This window comes from Capra hircus, chromosome 12 (genome assembly GCF_001704415.2).
Source record: "Capra hircus breed San Clemente chromosome 12, ASM170441v1, whole genome shotgun sequence".
NCBI lineage: Eukaryota > Metazoa > Chordata > Mammalia > Artiodactyla > Bovidae > Capra > Capra hircus.
The window spans coordinates 54,989,303-55,003,551 of NC_030819.1; the positions used below are offsets into that span (position 1 = coordinate 54,989,303).

General features: G+C 43.7%; 1 protein-coding gene across 1 annotated transcript in view; it reads right to left on the reverse strand.

The window, feature by feature from the left end:
• The window catches only part of FLT1 (fms related tyrosine kinase 1), a 207,481-nt gene that overhangs the window by 91,582 nt on the left and 101,650 nt on the right, over positions 1-14,249 (reverse strand). The window contains exon 12 of the mRNA XM_018056600.1: positions 5,456-5,564. Within this exon, the coding sequence (XP_017912089.1) occupies positions 5,456-5,564 (109 nt within the window). The remainder of the gene's footprint in view (positions 1-5,455; positions 5,565-14,249) is intronic.

The following is a 14,249-nucleotide window of genomic DNA, read 5'->3' on the forward strand; positions in this document are numbered from 1 at the left end:
TCCAGTCAGCAGCAGAACCAACTCATACTCATGCATCTGACACGTGATCACATCCACGGCATCTTAGGAGATGGCATGGAGAAGACTCACCTTTGCTCAGAAAAGACATTCTACCCAGGGTTAGATGATAGAGGACTGTATTTACAAAGGTGCACACTTGGGGCTGGCCATTTTGACTTGATTGGATCAAACCAATGAATGAAGTTCATGACGAGAGAGAAGTATAGAAGTTAAAAGGATGAAAGGTGTCTTCTCCTTTTGCAGGTGGCAACAGGGAAGACTTGACTTCTACTGGAGAACAGAAATAGCATTCTCTAGATAATGAGTGGTGACTGGAAAGGTTTGTGTGTTCTAATTAGATACTATGGTGTTTTGTGTATATAGAGTGCTGAAAGGTTCTGATTTTATTTTTATTTTTAATTGGGGCATGGTTGCTTTGCAATGTTGTGTTTCTGCTGTACAACAAAGTGAATCAGCTATAGGTATACATCTATCCCCTCCCTCTTGGACCTCCCTCCCAACCCGTCCCCCTCCCATCCCTCTAGTGAATGGCAGAAGTGTGGAGAAGAAGCCACGAAGGAGTTAATGGCCACAGTGAACCAGCTGCCATTAGTTTGGAAGGCAGCTCTGTTGTTGTTGTATTTTAAGGAGGGGCCGACCTTGATTGAAATGAGGATCAGTAGGAAGAAATAGCAATAACCTCAGACATGCAGATGACACCACCCTTATGGCAGAAAGTGAAGAGGAACTAGAAAGCCTCTTGATGAAAGTGAAAGAGGAGAGTGAAAAAGTTGGCTTAAAGCTCAACATTCAGAAAACGAAGATCATGGCATCTGGTCCCATCACTTCATGGGAAATAGATGGGGAAATAGTGGAAACAGTGTCAGACTTTATTTTTGGGGGCTCCAAAATCACTGCAGATGGTGATTGTAGCCATGAAATTAAAAGATGCTTACTCCTTGGAAGGAAAGTTATGACCAACCTAGATAGCATATTGAAAAGCAGAGACATTACTTTGCCAACAAAGGTCATCTAGTCAAGGCTATGGTTTTTCCTGTGGTCATGTATGGATGTGAGAGTTGGACTGTTAAGAAAGCTGAGTGCCGAAGAATTGATGCTTCTGAACTGTGGTGTTGGAGAAGACTCTTGAGAGTCCCTTGGACTGCAAGGAGATCCAACCAGTCCATTCTAAAGGAGATCAGTCCTAGGTGTTCTTTGGAAGGAATGATGCTAAAGCTGAAACTCCAGTACTTTGGCCACCTTATACGAAGAGTTGACTCATTGGAAAAGACTCTGACGCTGGGAGGGGTTGGGGGCAGGAGAAGAAGGGGACGACAGAGGATGAGATGGCTGGATGGCATCACCGACTCGATGGACATGAGTCTGAGTGAACTCCGGGAGTTTGTGATGGACAGGGAGGCCTGGCGTGCTGCAATTCATGGGGTCGCAGAGAGTCAGACACGACTGAGCGACTGAACTGAACTGAAAGATCCAGATCTAGGTCTTTTGATTTCGAGCAGTTAAATTTTAGGCAGCTCTTTTAAAGCATGAGCTGCACTAGGTCAAATATAAACACTGAACAAATATACACTCATTTTTCAAGAAATAGTCATGGAAGGTGCAACATTTTAGTCTCATCTCTAGGCTTTCCTCGTGGCTCAGTCGGTAAAGAATCCGCCTGCCCATGCACATGTCTCAGGTTTGATCCCTGGGTTGGGAAGGTCCCCTGGAGAAGGAAATGGCAACCCACTCCAGTATTCTTGCCTGGAAAATCCCATGGACAGAGGAGCCTGGCAGGCTACAGACCATGGGATCGCAAGCGTTGGACACGACTTAGCAACTAAACCATCCAGTGAGACTAAATCTCACGACAGAGATTTGAGTAAGAAAGAATTGTTTTAGAAGTAATGAACATCAGTAATGTTCAGTTACCAGTAAAAACTATAATTTTTCAAAACTGGGAGCAAAGAATTTAGGAGAATGATATGCCAGACAATGGGGACCTGATCGGAATGAATTTGTGCTCAGATTTAAGATTAAAGCTCTTAAACTTCTAGAGGCAAGATGTTGTGAGCTTCCAGTCAGGTATATTGGAATACAATCCCCATCACTCCTTTCCATGGATGAGCCTTGGGATCTAGAAAAGGTTTCGAGTGCTCCACGGTTATAAAGTGGACCATGCGGTAGGGAGGAGGTGAAGGGTGGGTTGAGGCTGCTGTCTGGGTTCAGCAGGGGTCTGCTCTGTCAGCTGGAGTCCTTTCAGGAGCAGTACTGGGCACAGATGTAGGCCGGAGCCATGGAGAACTCAGGGGCATGTGCGGGCTGGATGTTGAGCACGCATGAACCTTCCCTGGGGACGCGGATCAATGAGGGAATGAACTCGGTCAGGGCATCCTCTCCCAGTACTGCCTGCGGACCGAGGCACAGGGCTCTCTGTTCTGGCTGTACCCCTCCCCACAATGGAGGGGCCAAGTGGGGTCCTGGAATTCCCTGGAAGGTGATCCCAAGGCTGCTTCCAGACGGTCTCAGGCCTCCTCCTCCTGAGGTCAGACTGTTGGGCGGTCTGCACACTTGGGGGGCTCAGTGAGACTGTCTTGGGGAGGGGAAACAGAGTTTGGAGGTGTGGCTGGGGAGACCATCCCCAGGGTCCACGGCCCCTTGCGGTGGAGACAGAGCCAAGTAATGCTGGCTGGCCAGGGGTAGGCTCCTCCTGCACCTCCAGCACTACCACACGCCCCTTCTAGCAGACCCAGAATTCTCAACTTGCACCTGACTTTCAGGTCATCATGAAAGCATATTTGTCCACCAGAGGATAAAATATATCTACCAGCGTATTCGCATGATTTAGAACTTGCAAGTGGTTAGATGTATAGTTTGTGGGCCTCTCTTCTGGTCCTCTTGCCTTGATTCTGAAGATGCCATGGCCAGAATGTTCTCTTCTTTCAACCGATTCAAATTCTAGGCCCCTCAGGATGCCCCCTCAGGTCCAGGATCACCCAAGTTCTGCTTCCTTTTCAGGGGCTTGGAGCAACCCTGTACAACACAGGACCACCTGTGGCTTCTGAGCTTTGAAAATGTGGCCAGTGGGACTGGACTGAATTTCATTCGATTTTATTTCAATTCCAATTTTAAAAACCAAAGCAGTGTAATATTTTAAAAAATACTGAAGACATGTTAAAATGATAAATTTGGGATCTGTTGGGTTTAATAAAATGCATTTTTTCTTTTTACTTCAAAAAATGGTTACTAGAAAATGTTAAATCAACATGTGACTTTTATATTTCTGTTGGTGGCATTGGTAAATTCATTGGTCATGTTAGTTCTGCTCATTCATCTTTTATTAAAAAAAATTAATGTCTTTATTTTTGGCTGTGCTGGGTCTTTGCTGTGGTCGGACTTTAGTTTCAGAGAGCGGGGGCTGCTTTCTAGTTGTGGTGCAACCTCGTTGTGGTGCTTGCTCGTTGCGGTGGCTTCTCCTGTGGAACACGGGCTCGAGGGCACGTGGGTTTCAGCAGTTGCGGCCCCCGGGCTCCAGAGCGCAGGTTCTGTAGTTGTGGTGCATGGGCTTACTTGCCCCATGAGACATGGAATCTTCCCAGATCAGGGATCGAACCTGTGTCCCCTGCATTGGTCGGTGAATTCTTTACCACTGTGCCACCAGGGAAGCTCTGCTCATTCCTTTTGATACTAGAATATAGACAACATTTCTCCTTTGTGTCTGTGGTGTCCAGCCTGTCTTCCTAATACGACAGGGCCTCCTTGCTGTCCCTTAGAGAGCTCAACACAGAGCTGACCTGTACTGTTTAACAGCTGCTGCTCATTAAACTTAACAAACGTATCAAACATTCAGCACAGAAAAGGAATGGGTCGATCTTTTATACTCTAAATCAAACAGACCAGTCATGTCTGACTCTTTGCGACCCCATGGACTGTAGTCCACCAGGCTCCTCTTGTCTATGGAATTTTCCAGGCAAGAATACTGGAGTGGGTTGCCGTTTCCTCCTCCAGAAGGGTTAGCTTGTTTCTCTCGAAATAAAAAGAACAATACAAACCTTTGAGCTTCATTAGTTCAGATCATCTGAGATGGCTTTGAGAATCAATATGTGCAAAACAGCTACCTGAATCCTCTAAATAAAGGCCTTTCCCTACTTGGAATGAATGCAAAGATGATTTTGTCTCCACTTCTCCAGTACTGACTAGATGGGGACTGGCTTAGTTTTCAGAGGCTCTGCTGGGTGCCTCTCCACCTCTCTAGATCCCACTTGCTCATCTAGAAAACACAGGGTTATTATCATACCAAATAGCCCCGAAGGCCTCTTCTGGCTCTGACAGCCTGTGGGACCCACAAAGGGATGTCTCCCATGGCACCGCTCTGTTGGCTAACTTGCCCAACGGCTCCCTGCACTCTGGTAGCACCTACTTTTCATGAAATACCTATTTCTTTCGGGAGAACTCAAGGTAATGGCGGCAGCCTGCCCCAGACAGCATGAAGTTTCCAGGGAACTGGCCAACTGCCCAGGTTTCCTCAGAAAATTGGGGGAGCGTGGAGCCAGGCAATTGTTTTATACTGTGAGCTGCTGACTTCCTTCCTGTACCATGCTGGGACACAGGGAGTGCCACTTGTGTGCCTTGCAAGTTTTAAGATTTGCAGACGCCATCATATTTGAAGTTAAAAATTCTGAAATGCTACTGAAAAATAGCACACGAATAACCTTCAGCCAAGCTCAGCTTCAGATGTCTTTAGGAGAGCCTCATTTCTCAAAAAGTTGAAATTCCATTGTGAGATGCTTGCTGTATAGCAGAAATTAACACAATAGTATAAATCAATGATATTTCAGTTTAAAAAAAGCTGTGAAACAATTCACCTCTTGGGTGACAAAAATGTCATCACACATAGTGTAAATGGTTTCCTTGACTTTTCCGGCACCACCACTGTGTGCCAGGCCCTGTGCTGGGGACTCTGGGATGTTCAAAAGTGAGCATGACAAGGGACTTCCATGGGAATCCAGTGGTCAAGACTCTGCACTTTCAATACAGGAGGTGAGGGTTTGATCCCCGTCAGGGAACTAAGATCCCATATGCCTCACAGCCAAAAACCAAAATGTAAAACAACAGAAGCAATACTGTAACAAATTCAATAAAGACTTTTTTTTTTTTTTTTAAAGGTCCACATTGAAAAAAAAAAAAAAAGACAAGATCCCAGATTCACAATCCAGCCTGGGAAGATGTCCACGAATAGCTCTAAAAGAGAATTCAGGGAAGTACCTCTTCAAGAGACCCAGTGATGCTGTAGAAGTCGATTCCTGAGAGCAAGGATGAAGGTACTCAAGAGTTGAACAATTCTACGGAATTTTTTTAAAAATAAAAATCCCTCAAGTGCATTAAAAGCAGACAAGGTTAGAAGAGATACTGAGGTCACTGGGCTGTCTTCCTAAGTGCTGGGTGTGTGTCTTACCTGTGATGTAAAAGTTCACGTTTCTTTCCACAGTCCCGACTTTATTGGTAGCCATGCAAGTGTAGATTCCAGAAATTCTAGCGTCAGCCACAACCAAGGTACTAGCCATCTGCAAAAGGAGAGGCAGTTTCAGCAACGGGACAGGGAATCCTCGGACACCCCCGAGATGCTTCTGAGGGGGACGTGATTCGGCCACCCCGTGGCCTCGACACAAATGGGACTGCACGCGTGCTGGTGACCAGGATCTCTGCAGCCCAGAAAGGGTGGAAAAACAACAGGAAAACAGGTCCTCAGGAGACCGGGGGCTACGACATCCGACTTGTACGAGGGCTTCAGGCTTATTTACCTCGCGCTGCTGGCGTAACAATTACAGACCTGAAGCCCATATGCGGCACAGCACGTCCTACCCTAAGGTGGTCAGCGCCACGCTGGCCAGAGCGGAGCCTGGCCCTTCTCTTTTGTCTGGATGACTTGTGATCATGAACACGGCTTGCTAACAGGAGCCTTCCTCACACGGGCGTGTTAAGTGAGCAAGGACAGAGGAGAAAGTCTGGCTGAACCATTGCTTTTCTGAAACGTGGTGTTGCAGCCCCGACGCCCCAGGAGGAAGAGTGGACCCTTCCTAAGACCCCTGCATGTGTTTGTAAATTACTGGGTTGGCCAGAAGGTTCGTTTGGGTTTTTCTTGATGGTATGGGAAACCCAAATGAAATTTTTGGCCAACCTAATACTTAATTTCTCAGTCTGTTCATTCCTATTCTAGCAAATGAAGATGTAAGTGATGAATGCATACCACAATATCATTTCACTAGATTTTAGCGCTGCTGTTTGGTGAGTGTGCCCCTAAAGAAACATGAGTCAAAAACGGGTAAACTTGAAAGCACTTTCCAAACTGTGACATCGCAAAAAGCCATGCCTCAAAAAAAAAAAAAAGTAGTGAAGCACCAACTTATATGGCTTAAGGATTTGCACTGCTGTCTTCAGGATAAAAATCAGTAGTATGAAATGCATTGTTGAGAATTTAAAAATTTAACCTGACCTTGCAAAAAAGTAACACATACTATACATGAAACAGTGAGACAGCTAGTAAGTTTTTCATATTTAAAATTACAAAAAAGTTTGATCCAGTTACTTATTGATCACTGCAGCCTATCTCTAGGGCACAAAGGTCTGGTCACAGGCTCTGACACTGTAGACAGAACTGGTGCTTTCAGACTAATGGGGTGTCCTGGCTGGAGTAAAATGATCCAGTCACTCACAGGCTAAAGGGATATAAAGGCTGGACTGTGACAGTAGACTTTTTTTTTCTAATAATTAAAATATTATTGGAGTATAATTGCCTTACAATGTTGTATTAGTTTCTGCTGTACAGCAAAGTGAATTGACATTGGGCTTTCTAAGATGATAACACAAAGTCTACAAAGGGTCTTAACAATTTTACAAGTTGCTCAGCCACATGGTAGGCATTTTACCCCCGTTCTCAAATTCCTTCCAATAAATTAAAGTATGTCTGTCTTTCATCTACAGGTCAGGAAGACTAAAAACTACATTCCTAGTTTTTTTTAGCCAGCAACTCTATTGCTCCAAATTCCTTGTAATTGTCACCGTGGTACAGTCAATATTTCATGATGATTTCATGATCTGTTTGTTGGATCTGTTTAATTACATCTACTCATATGTCCTCTGTGTATTGTTGAGATTCTGGGAAATGAAAATGTTTGCAATTTGTGGCATGCTCACTCAATTTAGCAGATGCGTATATGCGTGCTAAGTCACTCAGCCATGTCCAACTCTTTGTGACCTTACAGACTGCAGTCCGCCAGGCTCCTCTGTCCGTGGGATTCTGCAGGCGAGAATACTAGAGTGGGTTGCCATGCCCTCCTCCAGGGGATCTTCCTGATAACTGATTATTTAAGGCACTGCCCAAATATTATAAGGGAGACAGAGGGGAATAAGAACACGACCCTTATTCTTAACTTGAAGGACTACTTGAAGGTAACAGAGAAGAATGTCTCTACTTGAAGATCAAGTATATATATTATACTATTCTCTCTTTCACAGAGAAACACTCGCATGAAGGCAAATAACCAGTGGAGAGAGAATGAGAGCTCAAATGCCTCTTTCTCTATTTGATTATCATTCTAAGAGGTGGGACTTAAAAATATTCTGGATAGCGATTTCTTTACAGTTGTTGCACCCACCACTTCAGAGTCACAGAGGAAAAAGCAGCTGGAAGAGGAGCTTGTAGATGAGAGGGGGGAGGATCGGAGAGATAACTGAGTAAGAGTCTGATTGCCATAATCTTCTTGGGAGACGCGCTCATGTGCTTGGGGCAGAGGCAGATGAACAGGCTCAGAGCCCTCACAGCCCCTCTGCTATTTGTCTCTCGGCTCAAGCACGGACTTCCTGGTGAAGTTAGGGCTCCAGTGTTGATCCGAATGGGCCTCAATAGAACCTTGTTTAGATCTCAGATGTATTGCTGGTCCATAAATAAGTGAACACCTCATTGCTGTTTGGCTAGAACCTTTGAAATTATGAACAGTGATTACCTGAATCTGAAAGTTGCATTCGGGTTTCTATTAAAATTACTCTGATTTCGCTGAACTCAGGCCAGCTGAGAACCTGGAGTTCATGGCGAGGGCACGCGTCAGTTCAGAGGTGTGCACCTGCCCCGTTTAAGGCCTGAGCAGGAACCTGGGGATAGCTGTGGCCATTTCACAAGCCTCCCAGTAGCTCAGAACTTCTATATAACCAGAGCACAAAACTGAGGTCCATAGAAGGGAAATGAATGAATTCAGGTCACACCAGGTACCCTAGAGATAAGGGGTGCATTTGAGTCTCTCACTTTGCCTGAATGACCTCTTCCAAAACAGACTCCTCACCCACAGTCACGCCTGCCCCAGAACTCACCTCTCCCAAGTGCCTATGAAAATTGATCTAGAGAATGACATCGATGGAGTTTACATTATTTCTTTGTTTCTGGGTAGCTTTATGTAGCCCTTGCCGTGTGCCAGACAGTGTGGGAAGCATTTACCTTATTTAACCCTCCCTGTAGCTTAAGGACATGGGTGTATTACCTGATCTACAGAAGGGGCAACTGAGCTTACAGAGGTTAAGCGATTTGCTCAAATTATGCCCGGGTTTGTCAGACTCCAGTGCTTAAGCTCTTAATCTACACAAAACCACTTGTTGGCCTAAAACTCTTTAAATTTCACAGCACAGATCTGGTGGTAGAGTTCTGTCTACTCTTTGAATTGGGTTTCCCCTGGAAAATACCTCCTTAATGAGCAGATATGGGTCCCTACAAGCTCAATACTACTCGGTACAGAAATACTAGTTTCTTTTAGCATTTTATACAAGTTGCAAGCTATTTTTTCCAATGGATAAAGTGTTATATGGTTTGAAAATACGATTTATAATGGACAAATTATAAGAAAAATTTACTTATTTATTTTAAAATATTTACTTATTTGGCTGTACTGGGTCTTAGTCGCAGCACATGGGATCTTAGTTACAAACGATCTAGTTTCCCTGACCAGGGATCAAACCTGGACCCCCTGTATTGGGAGAAAATTTTAAAATAAGATACAACTTATATCATGTGAGTAACTTTATTCAAAATTATCTGATTTCTTGATGACCTATTTTTCTAGAGTCTATTTTTAAAGTTGTACATTAGCAAATATCAACTTTGTAGTTAAAAAGAGGAAGTATTTCAGACTCAAGAATTTGAGTCGTAGCATCTATTTGAAATGATCGTATTTCATAAGGTACACCAAAAGAAATTCTCAAGGCTGTCTGCTTGCCTTTGTTCTAGAATTAGTTTCCATTTGTCACAGCTTTTTGAGTTCTGAACCCACACTTTGCCTCTATTTGCTCTTGAAGGACCATAGGATTAAGATATTAGAAACATGGTCTTAAAGTCCATTCTCTGGATTCTTCTGTGTGACCCAGGAACACCGCTGAAGATTGTCGTCAGGCTCCGTCCATTTGGAATTTATTCATACACTTTCCTTCCTTCCCTTCTGCTAAGTATTAGTGATTCACTACTTCAATGCGTTTGAACCTCACGGAACAGAATGGATGGGATGATGTGTAATTCAGTCTAATTTCCAGCACTTGCTTTAAAAAAAAAAAATCTATATATGGAACAGCGATTTTAATCTTGGGATGTTTCTAATACAGTTTCCTTTGAAGTGTTTCAGAGAGAAATAAAAGCAGATATGTAAAGGTCAGGGAAGAATCTAAAATTATCCTAGGGTGGCACATCTGAGCCAAGTGATGGGAGAATAGGACGTGAGAATTAGACAAAGCTGGGGAGTGTGTAGGGGGTGGAGCCCACACTGCGATTCTGAGATGAGGCATTCAGGCTTCCGTCATGGACGTGTCTCCTACAGCATACACATTTCTCAATGAAATCTCAAAATGATTTCAATGGAAATGTTGCTAAGACATTAAGTTGTCACAATCCTCCAGCCTCACAGAATCAATGCTGTAAAACGCATTTCCTGTCTGTCTTCCCCTAACACCAGGTTCCTTCTACTTCCTGCTCCAACTCTACAAACCAACAGTCTGGCAACTCTGGGGAAACAATACCAAAGCTCCTCGTGTGCCATTAGCAGCTCCAATTGATGACTCACTTTTCATAAATCTGGGCCAAAACTTGGCCATAAGGAGACTGAATTTTATTGTCTTGTGCACCCTTCCTTGGGTTAAACAAAACAAAAAACACAACAGAAAGGGGAAAAAAAGCAAGTCCTTGAAATCCGGCAGGTGCTCGAATAGGACCTCATTCACTGATGGCTGAAGCGGGGTACTGGACACGCTGACTACATGACTGTGGGGAAATGTATTGGTGTGTTCTAAGCTGGGACTTTCATTTGCTTTCTTAACATGTACAGCAAAGAAAGGCAGTTTTAATTGTAAAGCAAAGACTACGCAAAGAATTCTGAGACAGCAAAACTTCCATCTGTCATCTGAAAGGTTGATGTTTTTCACAGACACACAAGGATACATCAATAGACACTAAAAGCCAAATTAAGAAATTCTTCTAAAGGTTAAGACGTGAAATTAATAACTCCCTTAAAATCTAATGTGTTACTGTTACTAATAGGATGTGTGTGGGTTTTGTGCGTGTGTATACTTTGTTAAGAAGGAGTATAAAAGTTTTTTTCAATGCAAACTATTTTAACAAATAGTCTTCATTTGGGCTTCCCAGGTGGTGCTAGTGGTAAAGAACCCACCTGACAATGTGGGAGATGTAAGAGACACGGGTTCAATCCCTGGGTCAGGAAGATCCCCTAGAGGAGGGCATGGTACCCCACTCCAGTATTCTCGCTTGGAGAATCCCATGGACAGAGGAGGCTGGTGGGCTACAGTCCATGGGGTTGCACAGAGCTGGACATGACTGAGCAAATTAGCAGCAACAGCAGTCTTCATTTGTGGTAGTCGTTTAGCTGCTAAGTCATGTTCGGCCATTTCTTCCTCTGGGGGTCTTCCTGACCCAGGGATTGTGCCAGGATCTCCTGCAATGGCAGGTGGGTTCCTTACTGATGAGCCACCTGTGAAGCCCAATAGTCTTGATAGCATATGTTCAGTATCTGGGGGATTGCATTAGGCCACATATGACAATCATTTTGATAATGGGCAAATGAGATAGCTCTGTTTTTTCCTGGAGGGGAGAACTCAGGTTCAGAGAGCTGAACTGATTTGCAGTGGGTTATATATAATAGAAAGAGCTGAGCTTAACCACGAATCCTGCCCCCAGGTTGGATGACTCCAGAGCCAACTGTGTCTGGTGATCTCTGTTTAAAGCCTCAGTATAACTACACTCCTTTGGACTGCAAGGAGTTCAAACCAGTCAATACTAAAGGAAATCAGTCCTGAATATTCCTTGGAAGGACTGATGCTGAAGCTCCAATACTTTGGCCACCTGATGCAAAGAGCTGACTCACTGGAAAAGACCCTGATCAAAGATTGAAGGCAGGAGGAGAAGGGGATGACAGAGGAGGAGATGGTTGGATGGCATCCCCAACTTGATGGACATGAGTTTGAGCAAGCTACGGGAGCTGGTGATGGACAGAGAAGCCTGGTGTGCTGCAGTCCATGGGGCTGTAGAGTCGGACACCACTGTGCGACTGAACGGAACTGACAATCACAGAATTATGAGACAATGCATTTGTTTAGAGCACACAAGGAAGAAATCAGGGAAGACTATCTCACCCAGATTTTGCTCCTCCACCTCCATCCCTTTTCACAGACATTCGGTATGGAGGCAAGTGGATACTTCATGGTTTCAGCCTAATCAGAAACCTGACCTAGCTTTTTCATTTTCTATTTTCTATCATATATATTTTGTGGATAGAATACCAAAACCAGACTAGAAGTTCCTTTGAAATTAAGATCGTAATTCGTGCTTTAATATCCAGTGGTTCACAGTACAAGCACCTGATAGGGTCAAGAAAAGGCAAAATGATTCAACACTGTCAATGGCATCTTGGAATTTTCTAGCACTTTGTGACAACTAACTTGCTTTCCATTCCGAGGCAATTTCCTGTTTAAAAAAAGTAGTGTCACTTGAGTTAAACTTTCCAGTTTACAGAATTTCCTCTTTTCTAAGAATTTCATTACATGGCTCTGTCATCAATCGCTACACATCATGGAATGTTTTAAACTACAGTTCATTTGTATTCAAGAAAAAGACGTGTAAACCACCTACAGCTACTGCAGTGGTTAGAAAAACTCTTCCTGAGTCCTTGACAAGTGATTGCGGATGTTATTGTGTGAGCCATCAGCATCTTAACAAATTTCTGTATTGGTTTAATTGTCAGAGCCCTGGGTCTTGGCAAAGGAAGACTTCGGTTTGAGTTTCTCATAAGCTACTATTATGCTGTGACTTTGAGTTAATCATCTTATCGCCTCAGTTTTTCTTATCTTTAATGGAGATAACCACTTGGACCTGCCAAAGAGTGATATTGACATGAACATATGTCAAAAAGTTTTCCATAATGAAGAACTCGGATGTTATCTGTTATTTTGAAGTCCTGCAGGGACAATGATGCCATCTACTTTGTTGCTTTGAAATGCAAAGAATATAGCTGAACAGATAGCAGTAGCATGTATAATTGCTTTACATATATTTCTAGTCTTTTGACAACAGCCTTTCTGACCGGTGTGAGGTGATAAATATCTCACAGTGGTTTTGACTTGCATTTCTTAGGTCAGGATATCTGATTCACTGTGAGTTTGTATATCCCAACTAAGGCTTTGCCAGTGCAGAAACGGAGGGGAAAAACAAGATATTTTGTGAAAGGGAAACATTCCATCTTAGCCTAAAGTTTGGTAGTAGCTTTTGCTTACTGACATCCCACTTCAGTTATGTCAGAGACTCTCCATGTCGGCTAAGCCAGCATCTCTCAGGGAACTTTTGTGCATCCTGGGCTCCATGCTGAAGATTCACATGGAATAGTAACTGGTGGAGCAGTATAATATACTACGAACAAAGCTAGTGGAGGTGATGGGATTCCAGTGGAGCTGTTTCAAATCCTGTGAGATGATGATGCTGTGAAAGTGCTGCACTCAATATGCCAGCAAATTTGGAAAACTCAGCAGTGGCCACAGGACTGGAAAAGGTCAGTTTTCATTCCAATCCCAAAGAAAGGCAATGTCCAAGAATGCTCAAACTACCGCACAATTGCACTCATCTCACACGCTAGTAAAGTAATGCTCAAAATTCTCCAAGCCAGGCTTCAGCAATACGTGAACTGTGAATTTCCAGATGTTCAAGCTGGATTTAGAAAAAGGCAGAGGAACCAGAGGTCAAATTGCCAACATCTGCTGGATCATGGAAAAAGCAAGGGAGTTCCAGAAAAACATCTATTTCTGCTTTATTGACTATGCCAAAGCCTTTGACTGTGTGGATCACAATAAACTGGAAAATTCTGAAAGAGATGGGAATACCAGACCACCTGACCTGCCTCTTGAGAAACCTATATGCAGGTCAGGAAGCAACAGTTAGAACTGGACATGGAACAACAGACTGGTTCCAAATAGGAAAAGGAGTACGTCAAGGCTGTATACTGTCACCCTGCTTATTTAACTTATATGCAGAGTATATCATGAGAAACGCTGGGCTGGAGGAAGCACAAGCTGGAATCAAGACTGCCAGGAGAAATATCAATAACCTCAGATATGGAGATGACACCACCCTAAGTGAAGAGGAACTAAAAAGCCTCTTGATGAAAGTCAAAGAGGAGAGTGAAAAAGTTGGCTTAAAGCTCAACATTCAGAAAACGAAGATCATGGCATCTGGTCCCATCACTTCATGGGAAATAGATGGGGAAACAGTGGAAACAGTGTCAGACTTTATTTTGGGGGGCTCCAAAATCACTGCAGATGGTGACTGTAGCCATGAAATTAAAAGACGCTTACTCCTTGGAAGAAAAGTTATGACCAACCTAGATGGCATATTCAAAAGCAGAGACATTACTTAGCCAACAAAGGTCCGTTTAGTCAAGGCTACGGTTTTTCCAGTGGTCATGTATGGATGTGAGAGTTGGACTGTGAAGAAAGCTGAATGCCGAAGAACTGATGTTTTTGAACTGTGGTGTTGGAGAAGACTCTTGAGAGTCCCTTGGACTGCAAGGAGATCCAACCAATCCATTCTATAGGAGATCAGTCTTGGGTGTTCTTTGGAAGGAATGATGCTAAAGCTGACACTCCAGTACTTTGGCCACCTCATGCGAAGAGCTGACTCATTGGAAAAGACTCTGATGTTGGGAGGGATCGGGGGCAGG